The 18,981-nt window shown below is 45.5% G+C and overlaps 4 protein-coding genes across 6 annotated transcripts; 1 reads left to right on the forward strand and 3 right to left on the reverse strand.

Moving 5' to 3' along the window:
• Nucleotides 1-49: 49 nt before the first annotated feature.
• On the reverse strand, nt 50-6,738 carry atg14 (autophagy related 14). 2 transcript variants are annotated; one of them, XM_087779620.1, is made up of 11 exons: nt 6,324-6,738; nt 5,009-5,071; nt 4,892-4,934; nt 4,420-4,501; nt 4,038-4,275; nt 3,748-3,977; nt 2,387-2,504; nt 2,210-2,300; nt 2,052-2,137; nt 1,800-1,974; nt 50-688 (listed from the first exon to the last, which is right to left on the reverse strand). In XM_087779620.1, exons 1-11 carry the CDS (start codon nt 6,602-6,604, stop codon nt 566-568), a joined length of 1,530 nt encoding a protein of 509 aa, XP_087635746.1. In that variant the 5' UTR covers nt 6,605-6,738; the 3' UTR covers nt 50-565. The 2 variants fall into 2 exon arrangements, with proteins under 2 accessions (XP_087635746.1, XP_087635745.1); XM_087779619.1 differs by having other exon boundaries at nt 50-700.
• A 668-nt stretch (nt 6,739-7,406) lies between these two features.
• Nucleotides 7,407-9,272, reverse strand: tbpl2 (TATA box binding protein like 2). Its single transcript, XM_087779623.1, has 6 exons — nt 8,545-9,272; nt 8,394-8,481; nt 8,239-8,330; nt 7,998-8,165; nt 7,823-7,917; nt 7,407-7,639 (listed from the first exon to the last, which is right to left on the reverse strand). Exons 1-6 carry the CDS (start codon nt 8,811-8,813, stop codon nt 7,563-7,565), a joined length of 789 nt encoding a protein of 262 aa, XP_087635749.1. The 5' UTR covers nt 8,814-9,272; the 3' UTR covers nt 7,407-7,562.
• A 589-nt stretch (nt 9,273-9,861) lies between these two features.
• Nucleotides 9,862-12,956, forward strand: jmjd7 (jumonji domain containing 7). Of its 2 annotated transcripts, XM_087779622.1 has the most exons (9): nt 9,862-10,027; nt 10,279-10,432; nt 10,491-10,629; nt 10,687-10,801; nt 10,868-10,924; nt 10,985-11,080; nt 12,291-12,367; nt 12,441-12,600; nt 12,662-12,956. In XM_087779622.1, the coding sequence occupies exons 1-9, from the start codon at nt 9,979-9,981 to the stop codon at nt 12,754-12,756; spliced, it is 942 nt and encodes a 313-aa protein (XP_087635748.1). In that variant the 5' UTR covers nt 9,862-9,978; the 3' UTR covers nt 12,757-12,956. The 2 variants fall into 2 exon arrangements, with proteins under 2 accessions (XP_087635748.1, XP_087635747.1); XM_087779621.1 differs by having other exon boundaries at nt 10,491-10,924.
• A 180-nt stretch (nt 12,957-13,136) lies between these two features.
• fbxo34 (F-box protein 34) lies at nt 13,137-18,850 on the reverse strand. The gene is made up of 3 exons (XM_087779618.1): nt 18,627-18,850; nt 16,544-16,639; nt 13,137-15,246 (listed from the first exon to the last, which is right to left on the reverse strand). The coding sequence occupies exon 3, from the start codon at nt 15,237-15,239 to the stop codon at nt 13,596-13,598; it is 1,644 nt and encodes a 547-aa protein (XP_087635744.1). The 5' UTR covers nt 15,240-15,246; nt 16,544-16,639; nt 18,627-18,850; the 3' UTR covers nt 13,137-13,595.
• Nucleotides 18,851-18,981: the final 131 nt, after the last annotated feature.

Consider the following 18,981-nt stretch of genomic DNA (forward strand, 5'->3'; position numbering starts at 1 on the left):
AAACCCTCAGGTTTGTGATTGGACGATTGTAAAAGTAATCAGTCACACGATAGTTTCAGGACCAGAACGGACGACCTGGTCCAGACTTTATTAAAACAAACATTACAGTTGGGACTCTCACACACTTGGCACCCATGACAAGTTCTGGTCGTCGCCATGGTAACGCCGGATTGTCAAAAAAAAAGAAAAAAAGGTCCGGGTTCTGCCAAGTGGATCGGCACTGGAGAGATTAACTTCACATTCCAGAGGAACATAATCTGATCCACACTCTGATCCGTCATGCGTGTTTAAAAACATCAGCATCTCAAAACAAGACTTTCAGTTCGGGACCAAACCGGATCACTGACTCAAATGACACTCTTGATGACGAGTCTCGGTCAGTCGTGTCCTCGGTCCAAACAGAACCAAGCGTCAGAAGAGAAAAAAAGTCAAAGAATTTCCAACTCGATTCGTATTTTTGTTCTTCTTCGAGTTTTTTTTTTTTTTTAAAGCAGCAAATATACAAGTTCTGATCCAGGACCTGTTTGAGGACATCTGGGACAACACGTCGTGGTCAACAGGCGGGTCAGCGCTGACCGGTGTAGGCTCGGAACCAGGATGTGACGGAGGCGGCTGCTGAGGAGATCATGCCCCCGGTGTTGGCGGCAGGTTGTGACACCTGCATGGCACTCTGGGAAAGATCCATGGACTGAGGAGGACACTGGTGTGAGGTCAGATAGTGGAGCTCAGCAACACTTGTGTGTGTTTGTCTCTGTTAATGTGAGTGTTTCAGTTGTGTTTGCATTTTTGGCTGTGTGTTTGTGTCCGTCTCTGTGTGTATCTGCGTGTTTGTCTCCGTGTGCATCAATGTGTGTTGGTCTTGGTTTGTTTGTGTGCGTTTGTCTCTGCGTGTATCAATGTGTGTTGGTCTTGGTTTGTTTGTGTGCGTTTGTCTATGTCCGTTTGTCTCTCTTAATGGGAGTGTTTCAGTTGTGTTTGCATTTTTGGCTGTGTGTTTGTGTCCGTCTCTGTGTGTATCTGCGTGTTTGTCTCTGTGTGTATCAATGTGTGTTGGTCTTGGTTCGTTTGTGTGCGTTTGTCTCTGTGTGTATCAATGTGTGTTGGTCTTGGTTTGTTTGTGTGCGTTTGTCTATGTCCGTTTGTCTCTCTTAATGTGAGTGTTTCAGTTGTGTTTGCATTTTTGACTGTGTGTTTGTGTCCGTCTCTGTTTGTTTGTGTGTATCTGTGTGTCCTTCTCTGTGTGTATCAATGTGTGTTGGTCTTGGTTTGTTTGTGTGTGTTTGTCTAGGTCCGTTTGTCTTTGTTAATGTGAGTGTTTCAGTTGTGTTTGCATTTTTTGGCTGTGTGTCTGTCTCTGTGTGTTTGTGTGTATGTGCGCGTTTGTCTCTGTGTGTATCAATAAGTGTTGGTCTCGGTTTGTTTGTGTGTGTTTGTCTATGTCCGTTCGTCTTTGTTTATGCAAGTGTTTCAGTTGTGTTTGTATTTTTGGCTGTGTGTTTGTGTCCGTCTCTGTGTGTTTGTGTGTATCAATGCGTGTTGGTCTCGGTTTGTTTGTCTATGTACGTTTGTCTTTGTTAATGTGTGTCTGTGTCTCAGTGTGTGCTTTTGTCCACGTCTGTTCATCTATGTTAACGTGTGTATCTGTGTCTCAGTGTGTGTTTGTGTCGGTCTCCCTCTGTGTGTGCGTTTGCCCGTGTAATCCAGTTTGTGTATCTGTGTTCATGTGTGCATGTCAGCGCACGTGTGTGTGTGTGTGTGTGTGTGTGTGTGTGTGTGTGTGTGTGTGTGTGTGTGTGTACCTGGGATGGGATGTCACAGAAGCGAGGACTCGGCACCGTCTCCCAGTCCATGCCCAGGTCCGTCTCCTCGTCCGTCACCGTCTCGTCGCCGCTCTCCTCCGCCGGCCCGTCGGCCTCCGGCTCCACAAACTCCATCGACTCCTCCAGGTCTGCGCTGACCTCGAAGGGCCCCGTCCTGCAACAAGACCGGACCGCGGTGACCCCAGAGAACTGGTGACATCATCATCATCATCATCATCATCATCGACTCACCTGCCCAGGTTGACGTTGTCGGGGAAGATGAGGAACATGATGTTTCGGAGCGTGTGGTGAGGATGAAGCTTCTCGCTGTCCACGTGCTGCAGACACACAACAAAGGGTGATGACACAACAACATTAACAACACTAAAGCGAGTGTGTGTGTGTGTTACCTGGGAGAAACACAGGTGCAGGATGTTGGTGTTGAGTTTGCTGAGAGCTCTGGTGAAGCGATACCGACTCAAGTTCTCACCGCAGAACTCACTGGAGCACAGAGAAATAATTAAAGACCGTCCATGACACCAGTGTGCGTTCGTGCACGTGTGTGTATTAATGCATGCGTGTGTCACCTGTTGCACAGCTTCTTGGGCAGGTTGACGTCCAGGATGTGAGACAGGATGGTGAGCAGCTGGGTGGCGTAGCAGAGCGCAGCACTGATGGTGTGAGCCGGGTTGATGTGGTCCAACTCTGACAAACGAAAGATCAAATGTTGACATGTAAGAAAGTAATTTTTATTTATATAGCGCTTTTCCAGACCAGGGTCACGAAGCGCTTAAACAATCAAAACAATATTCAATAAAGTATATACTTTAAAGGTCAAGATAAAACTGATAACACAACAGGAGTTCCAGAAAATGAAGGAAAAGCCTGAACAAATAGAAATGTTTTAAGATGTTTCTTGAAGGAGTCAGTAGATCATCAAACACAGAAATCGTTCCAAAGCTTAGGAGCAACAGTCTGGAAGGATTTCTCTCGTCTGGTCCTGAAGCGTGTTCAGGAACCATCAGTAGATTCTGATCCGCAGACCTCAGAGCCCGAGCTGGGGTGTAAGGCTGGATCAGATCAGTGATGTAAGGAGGAGTCTGACCATGAATAGATCTGAAAGTAAGAACCAGAATTTTAAAGTTGATTCTGAAAGAAACTGGAAGCCAGTGAAGAGTTTTAAGGATCGGAGAAATGTGAGTTCTTCTACTAGAGCGGCTCAGAATTCTTTTCCCAAGTTTAGAGATTTTTCTCAGTTGAAGGAAACGGTTTCTGGTCAGTTTTCTACAGTGTTGAACAAGAGACATGTTTTTATCAAATACAACACCCAGGTTTCTCAGGCTCAGTTTGACAGACTGACCTAAGTCACCCAAGTACTGACTCAACCCTGGAACAGTATCATCAGGAGCAATAACCAGAGTTTCAGTTTTGTCCACATTTAGCTGCAAAGTGTTTTCACTCAGTCAATTGTTTGATTTCTTCCAAACAATTGACTAAGCTGTTCAGCTTCTGGGGCTCAGTTGGATCAAAATGTTTCAACATTTAAAACCTATTACTACCCAACTAACTTTATAATCATTTAACAATGTATTACTGTTTTTTTAATTGTTATAAGCTAATGTTAGCATCAACCTTCAGCCAATGTTTTCATGTACTTTTAGCTACTGTTAGCACAGGCGTCCAACGTATGTTGACACCTATCATCAGCTAATGTTAGCATGAACCTTCAGCTAATGTTAGCACGAGTATTCTGTTAGTCTAAGCCAGAACATTCCGCTAATGTAAGCAGAAATTAGCAGCTAATGTTGGCACAAACCTGAAGCTAATATTAGCACGACCCTTCAGCTAATGTTAGCATTAGCCCTCATCTTATGTAAGGATGAACTGTCACTATGTCTTCAGCTTTTTTGGGGAGGGCCCTCATTAGAAATCAAGATCTTGGGGTCACCTGGGCCCTGGCTGCTGCTCTTCTCCTCCACCCAGCTGTAGTAGGCCGAGCAGTCTCCGTTGCTGGGCAGTGTGACGGGCGGGCCGGTGATGCTGATGCTGGTCTCTCCGTTCTGGTCGTCCCAGATCCAGCGGCCGGACAGGTAGGTGGTGCGCCGGGCCTCAGCCAGCTCGCTGACGGTGCTGGAGGTCAGGGCCGGGTCACATTCCTCGACCACGTCAGCGGGGTCTCTGAGGAGGGTCACAGGGTTAGAGGGAGTGGGTGTTTTACGAGGGGCGACGAGTCCTCACCTGCTGCCCTGCTTCTCCTCCTGGATGGGGAAGATGTGTCGGGTCAGCTCCGCGATGTGTTCCCTCCTCAGAGCCGCCAGAGTGTCCAGACGCTCCTGCAGTTCGTTACGCCGCTTCCCCATAATCTCGCCCAGTTTGCGGTTGTGCCGCTCGATCTTCTCCTGCTTCTGCTGGTGTCGAGTCGCGCGCCGCTGCAGCCGCCCGCCCTCCTCCTGCGCCCGCAGTAGCAGCTCCCGGTCTGCAGGGGGGGGGCAGTGTTTAGTTTCGTAACATATTTAACATCAATAGTAGAGACACATTTTGAAGGATCGGCTCTTATTTTGAACTCCTCCGCTCAGCCGATGAGTACGACAAGGTGACCCCGAACAAGAGGGGAACTCACCGCTCTTTATCTCCTCGTTGCCGCGGGCGACTGCCTCCTTAAGCTGCCCGATCTTGATCTTACACGACATGATCTTCCATTTCTGAGGAGACAACAGCTCATGACTTGTAGAATTGTCTGACAGACAACTTGTGTGTTAGGCTGTGTGCGTGTGTTTGTCCTTGTGTTTGTTACTCTGTTTTGTCTCTGTGTATGTTAGTATGCGTGTGTTAATAAGGATACATGTGTGCTAATCTGTGTGTGTGTGAGTGAGTGTGTTTGTGGGATTGTATGTGGTAGTAGGTCTGTAATAATGAGTGTGTGTTTGTGTTACTATATGTGCGTGTGTTTTACTCATATCTGTGTTTGTCTGTATGTGTTACTATGCGTGTATTTAGTCGTATCTTTTTTCGTGTGTGTGCGTGTGCGTGTGTTACCAAGTGCGTGTGTGTGTTTATTTCTCGGACCTACATAGTGTCGACGGTGAACTCACCACCTTGTCAGCCTGAAGTTTCTGGTCCAGAGCCTGCAGGACTCTGAAGACAGACGAGAATTTCAGTCAGAGACAAGAGGGTGACAATAGTGACACCGTTGTGACAGGTCTTCTCACCTCTGCTGCAGTTGCTGGCTCTCATCCCTCAACTTCTTCAGTCGCTCACTCTTCTCAGAGAACCTGCAGATGGAAATTTCGAATACTCGTTGAACATAATAGTAAGTAAGTAAGTAATTTTTATTTATATAGTGCTTTTCCAGACCAGGGTCACAAAGCGCTTAAACAATCAAAACAATATTCAATAAAGTATATACTTTAAAGGTCAAGATAAAACTGATAACACAACAGGAGTTCCAGAAAATCAAGGAAAAGCCTGAACAAATAAAAACATCTTAAGATGTTTCTTGAAGGAGTCAGTAGATCATCAAACACAGAGAGAGAGGAAGATCGTTCCAAAGCTTAGGAGCAACAGTCTGGAAGGATTTCTCTCCTCTGGTCCTGAACCGTGTTCAGGAACCATCAGTAGATTCTGATCCACAGACCTCAGAGCCCGAGCTGGGGTGTAAGTCTGGATCAGATCACTGATGTAAGGAGGAGTCTGACCATGAATAGATCTGAACGCAAGAACCATAATTTTAAATTTGATCCTGAAAGAAAATGGATTTTATCTTCTTTTTTTTTATTCAAAACGATTATCTGATGTTTCATATTTTAAGCATTCAACCCTTTGTTGCTGCTCCCTATATAGTGACAAGGGAATTGATCTTAAAATTGAGTTATGTAAACACTTGCATTGTTTTGTAGTAAGTAAGTAAGTCATTTTTATTTATATAGCACTTTTCCAGACCAGGGTCACAAAGCGCTTAAACAATCAAAACAATATTCAATAAAGTATATACTTTATAGGTCAAGATAAAACTGATAACACAACAGGAGTTCCATCAAGGAAAAAACAAATAAAAACAGGTCCTGTAGTCAAACTGTATATGTGTTTAATTTAAACACTTTATTAGTTTGACTTTCAATTTCGATTGAAACTTTATAAGAACCAAAACAATGGTTAAGTCGACGTTCAGGTTTGTTCCAGAATCAAAGTTCAAGTGTGGATGAATCGTCAGTGTTGTTGTCGAGGATTTATTTGATTTATTTGAGAGTAAAAAAACCCTAAACAGTTACTCAGCAGCCACAAGCTAGCATGCTAACACGAGTGTAGCTGCTAATGCTAACTAGCTTAGATGTCGAAACTTTAAAGTTAAAAAAAAAAGAAAAAGTGTCTTTAAGTGGTAAAGTTTCCGATGAAATCGTGTTTATGTTTTGATATATTCTCGGCCTCGCAGTCTTAGAACCTGTTGTTGTCGTTAAAAGTTTTTTAATGGATCCGCGCCGACATGACGGGCGACAGCTCAGCTGGAGCTCCTGGTCCTGGACTCACCTCTCCGGGTTCCTTCCGTCCAGGTGGATGAAGTCTCCGGCCTGGATGCAGCGGGCGCAGGTGAGCCTCCTCCGGGAGGTGCTGCAGAGCGGACACCGCTCCACCGCCACCGACAGACCCTCGACGTCGTCCACAGACTCCACCATGACAGCCGCCGGGGGAGCACGGAGGGGGCGCTGCTGGGGCTGCCGCGGCCTGGCTGTGGAGGCAGGGTCCGGGGAGGAGGCTGGACACTCCGGCTCGGGTGGGGGAAGAAGCCCCGCTGGAGAGGAGGACGTCATGCCGAGTAAAAAAAATGGATCCGAACAAAGCGGAGAGTCACACGTAGTCTTCAATCCATTTCGTGTTGTGTTGCCCCCGGTCCTGTCGGGACTCCGTGCCCGGATGTTTTTGTTTTTTATCCGCACCAGACGAGTTCGCCACTTCCGGTAAAATCTGGGAAAACGTGAAGCTTTGTTTATGTTCTGACGACATAACAGTGGGCGGAGCTTCCGGTGGGACACAGTTGATTGCGTCACTTGTTGTTTTTTTTAGATTCAGTTATAAATACGTTTCTTTTTTTTTTCGTTTTACTCGTCATGATGGTTAATGTCGCTTCCTAATGTGTTGCAAGCCAAGCTAATATTTAGCGTCCTCAAACGCAACGTTTTTTAAAGTGTGCTCTTCTATCAACAGTCCGGGTAGAAACCAAGAGTGCCAGCATCATCTACCTCTCCATGGTAAAGACTTTTATATTTGTCATTCATCGAAACAGGTACCATTTCAATTTTTGCTAAAAATATATATCGATCTCAAACATGGTATCAAGAGGCATCATCTATAAATGAAGTTAATATAAAGTTTAATTTGAAAGTTTGAATTTTCAAACAGTATGTTTGATGTTTTGTTAATGTTTGACCCTTCATTTGTGTGATTTAACACACTTCAATTATATAATAATAATATCAAAAATGCAATGACTCTTACATTTTTTTTAAGAGTTCACAAATTAGGTTTTTTAGTGACACTTAAACATTCTCACATTGTGATAACCCCTCTTGGTTAAATCCTCAAATGTGATGTTATCCAATAATCACTCCAACACAGGATTTTATTTTTAATCCAGTTGTGTTCTTCACATTTGACCTTAATGGAATACACAATTAGTGTACAAAATTCTCATTCGAAGTTGTCTAATATATACACATATAACCAATAAATCTGTTAAATAAAACATATATATAGGTGCAGGAAGTGATGTCACTGCTTCCTGAAGCCTCTCAGGATTGGGTAGATATTCTCAAACGCTTCGTAGATTTCGCCTCGTTCTTTAGCTCCTGCAGCGAAACACAATTGACCATTGGATAGTCAGTTGTTGTACAGAAAAGTATTATTTTTTTAAGAAAAATTTGACTTCAGAGAGGAACAAAACATATTTGTACTTCACACAAACAAGCACGTGATTGAGCAATTAAGTCTTTGACGTTTGGTTTATCTTCAGAATCTTCCAGTGAACTCACCTGTCAGAACAACCTTCCCCGACACAAAGATCAGCAGCACGATCCGAGGCTTCACCATCCGGTAGATGAGCCCCGGGAACAGTTCAGGCTCGTAACTGCAGTGAAATATTCAATGATTACAATAAGGAAAACCTGAGAGCGGAGCCCCCTTAAGACACCTGTGTGGAGTTGGTACCTGCTGAACTGCTGGTGGGTCAGAACCAGCCCCTCTAGCCTGATGGGAAAGAACACATCGCAGCTCGCCACCATGTTCTGGATCTTGAAGTCCATGAAGCGGGCGGGGAAGCCGAGCTTCTGGACCACACGGGCATATTTCCTGCTGGCTAGTCGCGACTGCTCCTCGCTGATGGAAGCAGATATAATGTCAATACCTCGCCCTCTAGAAGTGACTTCAGAACCTCTGAGGCTGAACGGACCTCTTGGCTCCGGTACAGACCATCTTCCCCGAACTGAAGATCAGCGCTGTGGTCCGAGGCTCCCGGATTCTCATGATAACGGCGGCGAAGCGCTGTGACAACATTCATCGTCAGAGCTTCCTGTCACATGACATGTTGAGTAATCAGTTCGGTACCTTTGGATTGTACTCTGCATTTCTGGCTTGAAGAGCGATAAACTTCAGGTTCAGAGGACAACCCAGGTTCACCGTGGAGACGATGTTCCTACACACACACAAAAATCAGTGCTCGTTACCATGGTAACCACCCACACATCTGGTCACCTACTGCAGCTGAGGAATGATTCCAGACCGCTCCGTCACTGGAGTCATTGGGGTCATAGGGGTCATGGGACAGAAGGTGCTGGACCCCGGGGCTGCTGTGGATGGGACCGGACCAGAGTTGGTCGAGGTCCATGTTGGCGCAGAGTTTGGCGCCCCATGCCAGGATTCTGCTGCACCTGCTGAACTCTGGGTGAAGATCCCGCTGTCCTGGGAGACGTTTTGGTCCACGCTCTGGTTCTGTGACGCCTCATCTGCATTCACAAATACTCGCATTAACCTCTCGACACAGACTCGCCGCTATGTCGCACCTGCATCACCTTGTGCGGGAAGTTCATCTGGCAGGAAACTAAGGTCAAGATCCTCGGCTTCTTTGCTGGATTTCTTTTGGGGTTCCTGGTCTGTCTGAGAGGGACTCTCGAGACTATCATCTAAAAGGAAATCTGTTTCCTAGGAGGAGACACCAGAGTCATCATCACTCAGACCACTAGCTTATAGTAACGTCAGTGGTCATATTGTTTCTACTCTTACGAATGTTTTAGGTTAACAATTTTTGTCGCAGGTAAACGCACCAAGTCATGTGACAGGCCAGATCAACTTCTGGTGTTGAGACGACACTGAGCAAAGAAACTGGATGATCCCGCCTGAACGTAGAGCTGAAGTTCTCTCACTCACGTTTGCGATGGAATCATCGAAATAGCGCTCCAAGGCGAACTCGTCCATGACTGAAGACCTGCGGACAACCAGCAGCTTCCAGACTGAACAAGCTGACGGTGATCACCTTGATGAGACTTCAGCTGAAGACTCACAATATCATCACTTGCAGACACACAATCTGAGCTGAAACTGCACTTCTGAACAGTCTTTGTTTCAATGTATAAATTGTGTAACAATAGTTCATATAAGTAAGTAAGTAAATAAGTAATTTTTATTTGTACAATGCTTTTCCAGACCAGGGTCACAAAGCACTTAAACAATCAAAACAATATTCAATAAGTATATACTTTAAAGGTCAAGATAAAACTGATAACACAACAGGAGTTTCAGAAAATCAAGGAAAAGCCTGAACAAATAAAAACTTCTTAAGATGTAAAGACAATAAGGTTTAAAAACTTTCTTTTTTTATTTTATTTAAAGTGATTTTGGAAAATAGCTCAACAAAGGGGAAGCACATCTGGAAATCATCTCCATTATCTTGATAGATGTTTCTATAAAATAGTCGTCACAATAATTAAGTTAATGAAAAGTCTCCGGAATAACAAAACGGCTGCACTACAGCCTCCCGCCAGCAGAGGGCCTTGTCCCGGAGTTTGGATCGACACTGCGCGTGCGCAATAGATGTAAACAAAGCAGCGTGTCCGCCGTGAAGCTAATCAGAAAAATCGATCCCTCAATATTGATGACGTCATTGATATACTAGAGTACCCTTTGGGGAAATGTCATGGAGGCTGTGACGAAGAGTCTGACGGAGTTTTCTCTGGAGGCTCAAGGTAAGAACTAATACTGCGTTAAAACATGTTTTACTTTCTTTTACTGAAGCTCGGTTTGTTTTACTAGAAACAAAAATACTTGTTCTGAACTTCTGCAACAAATACTTGTAATGTTACTGTTCGTTTGTGTTTTTGTAATAGTTTTATGAGTATTACTTAAGTTACTATCATGTGTTATATTCTGAACGCTAGTAACTACGTCATCAGTTACTAGAACTAACCAGAGCTGTGATCTCATGTTGTCCATAAAGAACTGTATCTGGATCGATCGGTTCCGTATCTCGAGGGTCCACCTGACCCGCTGACCTTTCACCGCCACTGGATCACCGCAAACAAGCCCTGCATCATCAAGAACGCCTTCAGCCATTGGCCAGCGCTGACCAGATGGACCCCTGCCTACCTGAGGTGAGAAGACGCCCCTGTGCCAACCATGGCGACCTCCTTAGCTCTGCCTAATTTTCAGGGAGAAGGTAGGGTCGAAGGTCATCAGCGTGGCGGTCACTCCGAACGGTTACGCGGACGCAGTGAACGGGGATCGGTTCGTGATGCCTGAGGAGCGACGGATGACCTTCGACTCTGTGCTGGACGTCATCGAGGGGAAGGTGAGGAAGGAGGCTGAGGTGAGGGGGGCGCAGGTGACCACTTTGATGCGTGTCCAGGAGCAGCACGACGGCGTCTTCTACGTGCAGAAGCAGTGTTCCAACCTCCTGGACGAGCTGCCGGAGCTGACCGACGACCTGGAGCCGCACGTGGCGTGGATGAGCGCCGCGATGGGTGAGTCCCGGCAGAACATATCGTTTCATCTCACGGCTTTTATTTGTGAACCTCGTTTAACCGCAGGGAAGTTACCAGATGCGGTGAACTTCTGGCTCGGGGAGTCACGCGCCGTCACGTCCAGTGAGTCCGAAAACATGGCGTCACTCCTGAAGGAACGTTCTGAGTCGTTGTTGTTTTCAGTGCACAAAGACCACTATGAGAACCTGTACTGTGTCATCTCTGGAGAGAAGAACTTCATCCTGCTTCCACCCACAGACCGCCCCTTCATCCCTTACGGTAACCATGGCAACTGTTTCCTGTGTACCAGTTACCACGGCAACTAGTGTACAGTATGTATATGTATATATATATATATATATATCTATATATATATAGGGGCAACGATAGCTATATTCTAATACTGTAGTAACAAGGATTATTTGTAGTATTGTCGAGTACTTGACTCTGGTTTTGTAGAATTTACAGACCACATGACTCTTGATGAAGTCGTACCTGTTTAGTTTTTAAACCAAAATATCTCCAAACACTAGCCTTAAAAACTGCTGGAGTCAATGGTATCCTCTCGTCCTCAGTCACTGTTGAGATCTCGCAGGATTTAGTTGTTCCTTAAGCTGCGAAGGATGAAATGACTGCTGCCATCTAGCGACCGAAAGTTGAATCGCGACACAAAAGTGAACAAATGCCTTGAATATTTGTAGATTAATTTAAAAACCTTTGAACCATGTGATGTCTGGGGCTACGTAAAATATAAAACGCTAAATAACAACTGCTGCCATCTAACGTCCAAAGGTTAATTGGAACACAAAAATGAATAAACACCCATGAATATCTGCTTGTTAATTGTAAATGAAAAATAATGGAATTATTTTATTTAAAAGCACTTTATTGAAATATAAACCATGAAATATCTTTGAAAAAAATAACATAATAATAATTTGAAATCCCATTTTGTTTATTAGTTGATTGTTTCTTTTTGTTGATTATTTATTATTTAATGATTTAATGAATGTCTGTTTAAGTCTTTAATTGTTGTTAAGTCCTTTCAACCGTATTCATGTTTTTGATGTTGTGTTGCATCGTGGGTCAGAGAGAACCACAATTTAATTTATGCTGTATGACTTAATACATGCATATTGGACAATAAAAAGAACTTGTACTTGAAAAGAAAGATTGTTAAAAAAAAAAAAAGTTGATGGATGTAGTGAAAGAGTTGGTGTGAGAGAGGGGGATAAGGAGAACAGGGTTGGATGGAGGAGGTTGATTTGCTGTGGCGACCCCTGAAGCAGAAAGGAAAAGAAGATGAATGTGTATCGATACAGTGCTGTTGAATATCGTGAAGAAAGTGTTGCAATAGTTAAGTGTATTGATATTTTCTTCTTCACCCCTAGTAACCATGGCAACTGTTTCCTGTGTATATGACAACTTCCAATATAGCAAATTTATATGGTTATGTGACCCCATAATAACTGTAGCAACATGTTGGCAGGCATGTATCAGCCGGCAGTGTATCATCAAAATGACGACGGCGAATTTGAGGTGGTGGACCAGACCGACTCAGAGAAGGTGCGTTCATGCGTGTATTAGAAGAACTCCACTCTCCTCAACCCCCTCTTTTTTTTTCCTCCCTCACCGACAGGTCCCATGGATCCCTCTGGACCCACTGGATCCGGACCTGAATCGGTTCCCATCGTACAGTCGAGCGCGGCCACTCCGCTGCAGCGTGAAGGCCGGAGAGATGTTGTACCTGCCGTCGCTGTGGTTCCATCACGTGCAGCAGTCGCATGGTTGCATCGCAGGTGAGAAGAACATGCAGCACCACAGAGCTAATGTCTACAACTGGTTTTCTGTCTTTTTAAGTGAACTTCTGGTACGACATGGAGTTCGACATCAAGTACAACTATTTCCAGCTGCTGGAGAAGTTGTCCCAGCTCACCGGGGCATCTCCGTCCTGATGGTTCAGAAACTCTTTTGCTTTTGGACCCGTCCCCCCCCACAGGACTTTAACCAAGAACCTATTTTTTGGGGGGGTTTTGAACACTGACGAGTCGCCCCAAAGCAAGAAGCATGTTGCTATGGTTACATCATTGCAGTCAGGTGGGTGAGAGGAAGTTATTTATGCAAATAAATATTTTAACGACAGAGTTGTAAAAAACCTTGGAATTATTGGAATAAAAAAAAAATACTATCAAAAAACATTTTTAAATCCTACAAAAAAATGTAATGAATTGTGTGCATTTTCACTTTATTTCAGTCATATCTGTTTATTTTCCATTCTCAGCGCCACCTGCTGGCGACTTGAGGACAGTTTAAACTGAAGTAAAGACTCGACTGGTGATGATAAAATGATTTATTTAAAAGAAAAACTTGTTTGTGATCAGATTCTTGCAAACAAAAAAAAAGGCTTTTTTTAACCAAAGCAACAAAGAAAAACTTTATTTAACCCTTGACAGAAACAATCTTAAAAAAAAAAACATTTCTTTTTTCAAATCTGATTATTGCAGTTTCCCCCTCTCATGGTGATTATCTCGCCGCCGCTCATAAACTCTTATGTACAATCGTAAACAAGGTGCAAGTGGCTGCATGTCGCCATGGTGACTGCTTTGAGGTCGATGCATCATCTAGCAGGATGACGTCAACGAAGCTCAGAATATTAACTTTGAAAAACAAAAGTCTGAAGCGGTCCGTTACCATAGAAACACTGGCAAAAGTATTCCTGGCAGGGACGCGCCACGTTGAGTCGAAGTCACACTAGGCTTGTCGGCAAAACTTATTTAGACACGAGCGCTCGCAGTCAGTCGTCTTTGTGGCTCCGCCTGTAGATCGGAACGTTGATGCTGTGGAACGCGGGAACCCAGCGGTTGTCGTGGAGACCGACGTTGCAGCCGGCAGCGTCCCGCTGCACGTCGTGGCAGCACATCCAGTACCCGGGTCCGTAGGGCAGAGCCTGGCAGTACGGCTTGTGGTGCCAGCGGCACAGCGACACGTCCCCCCGGTCGTACCGCTTCTTGCACTGCTTGCAGGGGTCGTCGCGGTAGCGGGGGTCCGACACCCAGAGCGAGTCGGCGGGCCGCACGCCGTAGGCCTCGATGATGAACTTGAAGTAGTGACACGTGCACTGCAGCGCCGCCAGGCTCTGCGTGGGCAGCAGCTGGAAGATCTGGACCAGCAGGTGCAGCGGCAGAACGCTCAGGAACGACCGCGGCTCCAGGAGCCGCTGCAGCCGCTGGCGCTTGTCCAAGAAGTCCTGCGACGCCCACACGCGGCGCACAAGACGTGCGGCGCTGTCCTGCTGGGACGTGGCTCTCCGCTCCGATTGGCTGCGTGAAAGGAAAGTGGGGCGGGGGGGACGAGGAGGGGGTTTCAACCAGGCCGTGGGCTCGGAAAGGAACAGTAGACCAGGGGGAGGCTCCTCCGTCTTGGTGAGAGACTCGGGCAGGGCCTTGGTTGGGGGTGAGTCCACAGGCACGGGGGTCTCCGGGCAGCTCGGGGTCTTCCTGTGCAAGGTCGCGGGAGGTGATGCCTGCGAGGGAGAGGGGGCAGAGTTCGCGTCCACAGCAGCCAGCAGGACCCTTCCCACACACCTCCGCAGGCTGTTGCTCCTGGACAGATCTCCCCCGGAGCGCCGCCTCAAACACTCGGACTCAAGTTTGGCCACCATGTTGGATACGCTGACGGGCTCCTCTCCCTTGACCTCTGACCTTTCTCGGGACTCGGGTGGTTTGTTCAGCACATGGATGGCGGAGGCTCTCTGAAGGTTCAGCAGAGTCTTTGCTCCGCACTGCTGCTTGCTCACCTGCTGCTCCAGAAATGCCACCATCTCGCCCACCGATACCTTCTCCTCTGCCGTCTCAGTGAGGCTCCGCCCCCCCGATGGCTGCAAAGGCTTTGCTTGTTTAGCGTCCGCTGGAAGACTTCTGTTGTACGTCTGAAGCTCCTGGTGACCTTCAGACCTCCGACGCTTCTTGGCGTTGAAGGTCTGCTCCCAATTTCCCTTTGCCTTCACAGCACGCGACAGGGAAGGGGCGTGGTCTGGAAACACGGCATCCGACTGGTCGAGTCCGCTTGCGACATTGGACTGCCGAACTTCCGCCGCGAAGATGGCAATCTTCTCCCGGACGTGTCCCGGCTTGATGACGGTCCAGAGGTCCATCGGCGCGTCGTCGTCCTGGAACAGACTCGACCTGCTGCTCTCGCACATCGGCGACGGTGGGAGGGGCTGCGTCGTCGTCGTCGTCCTGTCGCCGCCGTATGCGTGGCTGCGGTGGAGCGTGTTGGTGGAGATGACGCCGAGTGGCAGGCGGCTGCTCAGGTTGCCATGGTTACTGCTGCAAGATCTCACCAGCGCCCCCTGCTGGCTTACAAACACGGCACTGCGCTGCAGCGGCTTCTGGACTCCAGCGGGGCGCACGAGACTCTGACACGACTTCAGATGCATGATGGTCCTGAGGGGCACCGAGAAGAAGCGAGTTAGAGGATGAAGCGACCATGACGGCCTCAAACTAGTTACTATAGTAAAGAGATCCGTCAAGACTCCCTGTCCACGGCAAAGATACCATATATTGCAATATTGTGAGAATATTTTCGTAGTATTGTCGAGTACTTGACTCTGTGGTTGCAGAATTTACCGACTACGTGACTCTTAACAAAGTCATAACAGCTTTAAATTCTTAAATACAAAATATGTCCAAACATCAGCTTTAAAAGCTGCTGGAGTCGACTGTATCCTCTCGTCCTCAGTCATCGCTGGGATGTCATAATCGTCTCTCCTGACTCGCATGTTTAAAATGTTAAAAGTCTTCCTCTCCAAGACGCAGTAAGTCCCTCATCATGGCAAAGTTTTGAAGTTGTTATATTATTTATAAAGTTCTCTTCTGAAAACTCAGCGAACAGAACATTAGTGAAGCCCATTATGACGTAATGGACTTCATGCCTCCTTCAGCCAGCTGTAATCACACACCCCCATTTGTTTATACAACGAGTACATTGGATGGTAAGGGCTTCAAGGATTGATCATGCACAGTGACTAACCTCGATAATTGACCAATCACAACAGAGTGGTCGTGATTATGCTAAACAATGGTTGACCTCCAGAAAAACAGTGTTTTGAGTGGGCGGGGCTTAAGCACATTTTCTTATCAGTGTTCGAAATACCCATCTGCAATTGGAAGATCGATTTTCAAGATCACAGAAGAAAAATTAACCTTCCTGCAACTTCGCAGAAGTCTAAAGTCGGGGTACAGTAAGAAAGCTGCGATCCATCCAGACTAGTTTTTTTAGATACGTTTACATAATTTCTATCCATCTATAATTTGTGTTGTTCTAATATATGATTAAACAGAGTGTGCTTTTATTTACATTTATTCTCAAAACTCTAATAACTTCAAAGCAGGGAAGTAATAGAAATTTCAGAACACTGAAAAAAAGCAATATGTAATGTAAAAGTAAGGATATTTTCTGTAGACCCTATATCTTGGGACACAAACGCCAAGTCTTATAACGTGGCCACCCACCCCGGTCTATACACCCTGAAGTTTGAGGCGTCGCGATTGTGTAACCTCAATAAGTCCAAACACATTTTCGGATCGTTACATCATAGATGATGTCATCCTGCAGTTAGGGGCCGTTTCCAAACTGTCCTGCAGAACCACACTGCTCGGACTGGACCGGTCCAGGTTCTGGTGAAGTCAGACCTCTGATCGGCAGACTTAAAAATTGGGACATAGACCAGGCAGGACGTACCTCAAAGCTGCGTGATGATTAGCCACCGGCTGTGGTTTGAGAGACGGCTCTTCTGATCCGTCCCCCTCACATCTCTCAGGCCTTCAGTGAGACACGCTGGAGACAAACAAACCCACAGACTTAACAAACACAATTTAAGTAGCAAGTGGATTAAGTGATACTGACTAGACATCGAGTTGGATAAGCTTTGATGATCACATAATTGAGTTGTATTGAAATAACAATGTCAATCAGAACAGGATAAGTCATTCAAGCCTGTTGTCTTACGACTGCGACACTGTGTGTAGATCAAGAGTGCATGTGTGCGTCTGTCTACACTCTGAAAACATGTCGTCTCAGGAGGGAACACAAGTCAATCTGACCAGTTCTAACACGAATGAGAAATCACCAAACTGGTTTCTGTTCGCACACATACTTAACTTGTCCTGTTACTTACACCACAACGTGTACACACACACGCGCACACGCGCACACATCATGGAGGTTCAAACCTGGACATTAATGAGGGAATAAGGGCAGCAAACAGTGGCACGTTTTTGGAGACTCCCTAACACTTCTTTCAAGGTTTAGGTCCAATGTCATGGGGACAAAATCCCTCATTAACAGAAATGTTTAAATGTCATTATTAAGTAAGTAAGTAATTTTTATTTGTATAGCGCTTTTCCAGACCAGGGTCACAAAGCGCTTAAACTATCAAAACAATATTCAATAAAGTATATACTTTAAAGATCAAGATAAAACAGGAGTTCCAGAAAATCAAGGAAAAGCCTGAACAAATAAAAACATCTTAAGATGTTTCTTAAAGGAGTCAGTAGATCCATCAAGCGCAAAGACAATCACCACCATGTAAGCTGTTAAGCTCACCTGTGATTCATTTTCATGCTTCTGAAAAGAAACAACTCCTTTAATTCGTCCCACCTAAGAGTTGCGCAGCAGGGATCTTGATTTCTACACCACAGCAGCTGGTTGAGCTTGTGGGATTGTTTTAATGAGTTTAATAAGTATTTTCTTTATCCAAAGAAATCTGTTTATGACCTTTCCAATAACAGAAGTCAGCAGACAAGAGAAAGCTTTCTCTTCTTGTCAAGACTCAAAAGTATTTAATGGTAAAAGTTGCTGCTTAAAAATACGACAAGGAATCCAAAATACGTCTTGCCCTACATGTGACAATGTACTTTTTTTTCTGTCGTTTTTCCGGCTGTAGGAATGTCCGGACACCAGGGAGACTCAAAAACCAGTCTTACTTCATCGCATGTCAATGTCAACTAAAGTGTTTTATTGCACATTTAAGAGCGAGTTGAAATACACATGTTTGCTGCCAACATATATGACCAACTAAATGAAAAGTCAGTAGTTTTGTTTAGTCCAGAAAAGAAAAAAACTATGTTGAGTTGTAAACTAAAAGATCAGCTCAGACACGACTAAACACATGTTGATACCACTGTAGTCACATCGAAACCATCTTCTCTCAGCCCACCTGCCAGGTGTTGATAACTGCCAACAGACCCACCCAGCAGTAAACAACAAAAACAATGGGATGCGGGACATTTCGATGTAGACCCGGAAGTGGCTTGTTTAGCCATCATTGACGCAGTGCTCTTCAAGAACAGGCGTCTGTGTGTTTGTTGTTGACTCTTGAGGAGCAAAGGTGAACATCTAACACAGGAGGAACAACTTTGATGACGTCAAGAAAATAACAAGTCGCTTCACCAGCTGGAGCTAACTGCTAAGCTAACGATGCTACTAGCTACTAGCGGTTAATGTACCAAAACATAAAAAGGGGACAACCGGGGGGGGGGGTGGTCGGTGCGAATACAAGGGAACCAAACACGATAGAGTCGTTTATCTGATCTTAGAAACAGTCTGGAGTCGGAAAAAACTTCCGCAAACTTTGCTAGCCTCGGGGCTAGCATTAGCATGCTAGGTGCTAGTCCAGAAAACCCTCGGAAAAAACGTCAAAATGTTGCAGTCGATTTAACAGCATCTGTTCAGAAACACACAACACTGTCGTGTAACACGTTGTTGTGCACACACACGACGGTGTTGTGTTTCGTGTTGTAACCGTACTCCCAGCTTGACTGACCTGCGGCTGGATCTGTCCTGTGTTCGCCTCCAGGAAGAAGATTATTCCCGCATAAGAAACGAATATTCCTGATGGACTAAACTTAAAAAAAAACAAGAATAATAAGAAAAAAGTGTGTAGGAACCACCGCAGAGTGAGTGGTTGGTGTCCCTGGTGCTTCGAGCTTCTTCTCCTCTGCGGGGCTGAAGCGACGCGGACGGTCACGTCCAGATGAAGACGCAGCGTCGTGAAGTAACCAGTGACGTCATCGCGTCAATTTAATGTTGGGGGGGGGTCAAGAAAAAAATTACAATAACTAAATATACGTAAAAAAAAATTCATTCTGAAATAAAAAGCCTATTTTTCCAATTAAATA

The sequence above is a fragment of the Callionymus lyra genome, chromosome 18, assembly GCF_982586985.1.
Source record: "Callionymus lyra chromosome 18, fCalLyr1.hap1.1, whole genome shotgun sequence".
Classification (NCBI taxonomy): Eukaryota; Metazoa; Chordata; class Actinopteri; order Syngnathiformes; family Callionymidae; genus Callionymus; species Callionymus lyra.

Coding starts and splice junctions, on each gene's coding strand:
- atg14 (XM_087779619.1), bottom strand. CDS start 6,604: ATGACGTCCTCCTCTCCAGCGGGGCTTCTTCCCCCACCCGAGCCGGAG. Junction 4,276..4,419: donor CAACGAGGAGATAAAGAGCG/GTGAGTTCCCCT, acceptor CCCCCCCTGCAG/ACCGGGAGCTGCTACTGCGG. Junction 2,505..3,747: donor GAGCAGCAGCCAGGGCCCAG/GTGACCCCAAGA, acceptor TTCGTTTGTCAG/AGTTGGACCACATCAACCCG.
- tbpl2 (XM_087779623.1), bottom strand. CDS start 8,813: ATGCGAGTATTTGTGAATGCAGATGAGGCGTCACAGAACCAGAGCGTG. Junction 8,166..8,238: donor GTCTGTACCGGAGCCAAGAG/GTCCGTTCAGCC, acceptor TGCTTCCATCAG/CGAGGAGCAGTCGCGACTAG. Junction 7,918..7,997: donor ACCCACCAGCAGTTCAGCAG/GTACCAACTCCA, acceptor ATTTCACTGCAG/TTACGAGCCTGAACTGTTCC.
- jmjd7 (XM_087779621.1), top strand. CDS start 9,979: ATGGAGGCTGTGACGAAGAGTCTGACGGAGTTTTCTCTGGAGGCTCAA. Junction 10,433..10,490: donor TGGACCCCTGCCTACCTGAG/GTGAGAAGACGC, acceptor CCTAATTTTCAG/GGAGAAGGTAGGGTCGAAGG. Junction 11,081..12,290: donor CCGCCCCTTCATCCCTTACG/GTAACCATGGCA, acceptor ACATGTTGGCAG/GCATGTATCAGCCGGCAGTG.
- fbxo34 (XM_087779618.1), bottom strand. CDS start 15,239: ATGCATCTGAAGTCGTGTCAGAGTCTCGTGCGCCCCGCTGGAGTCCAG.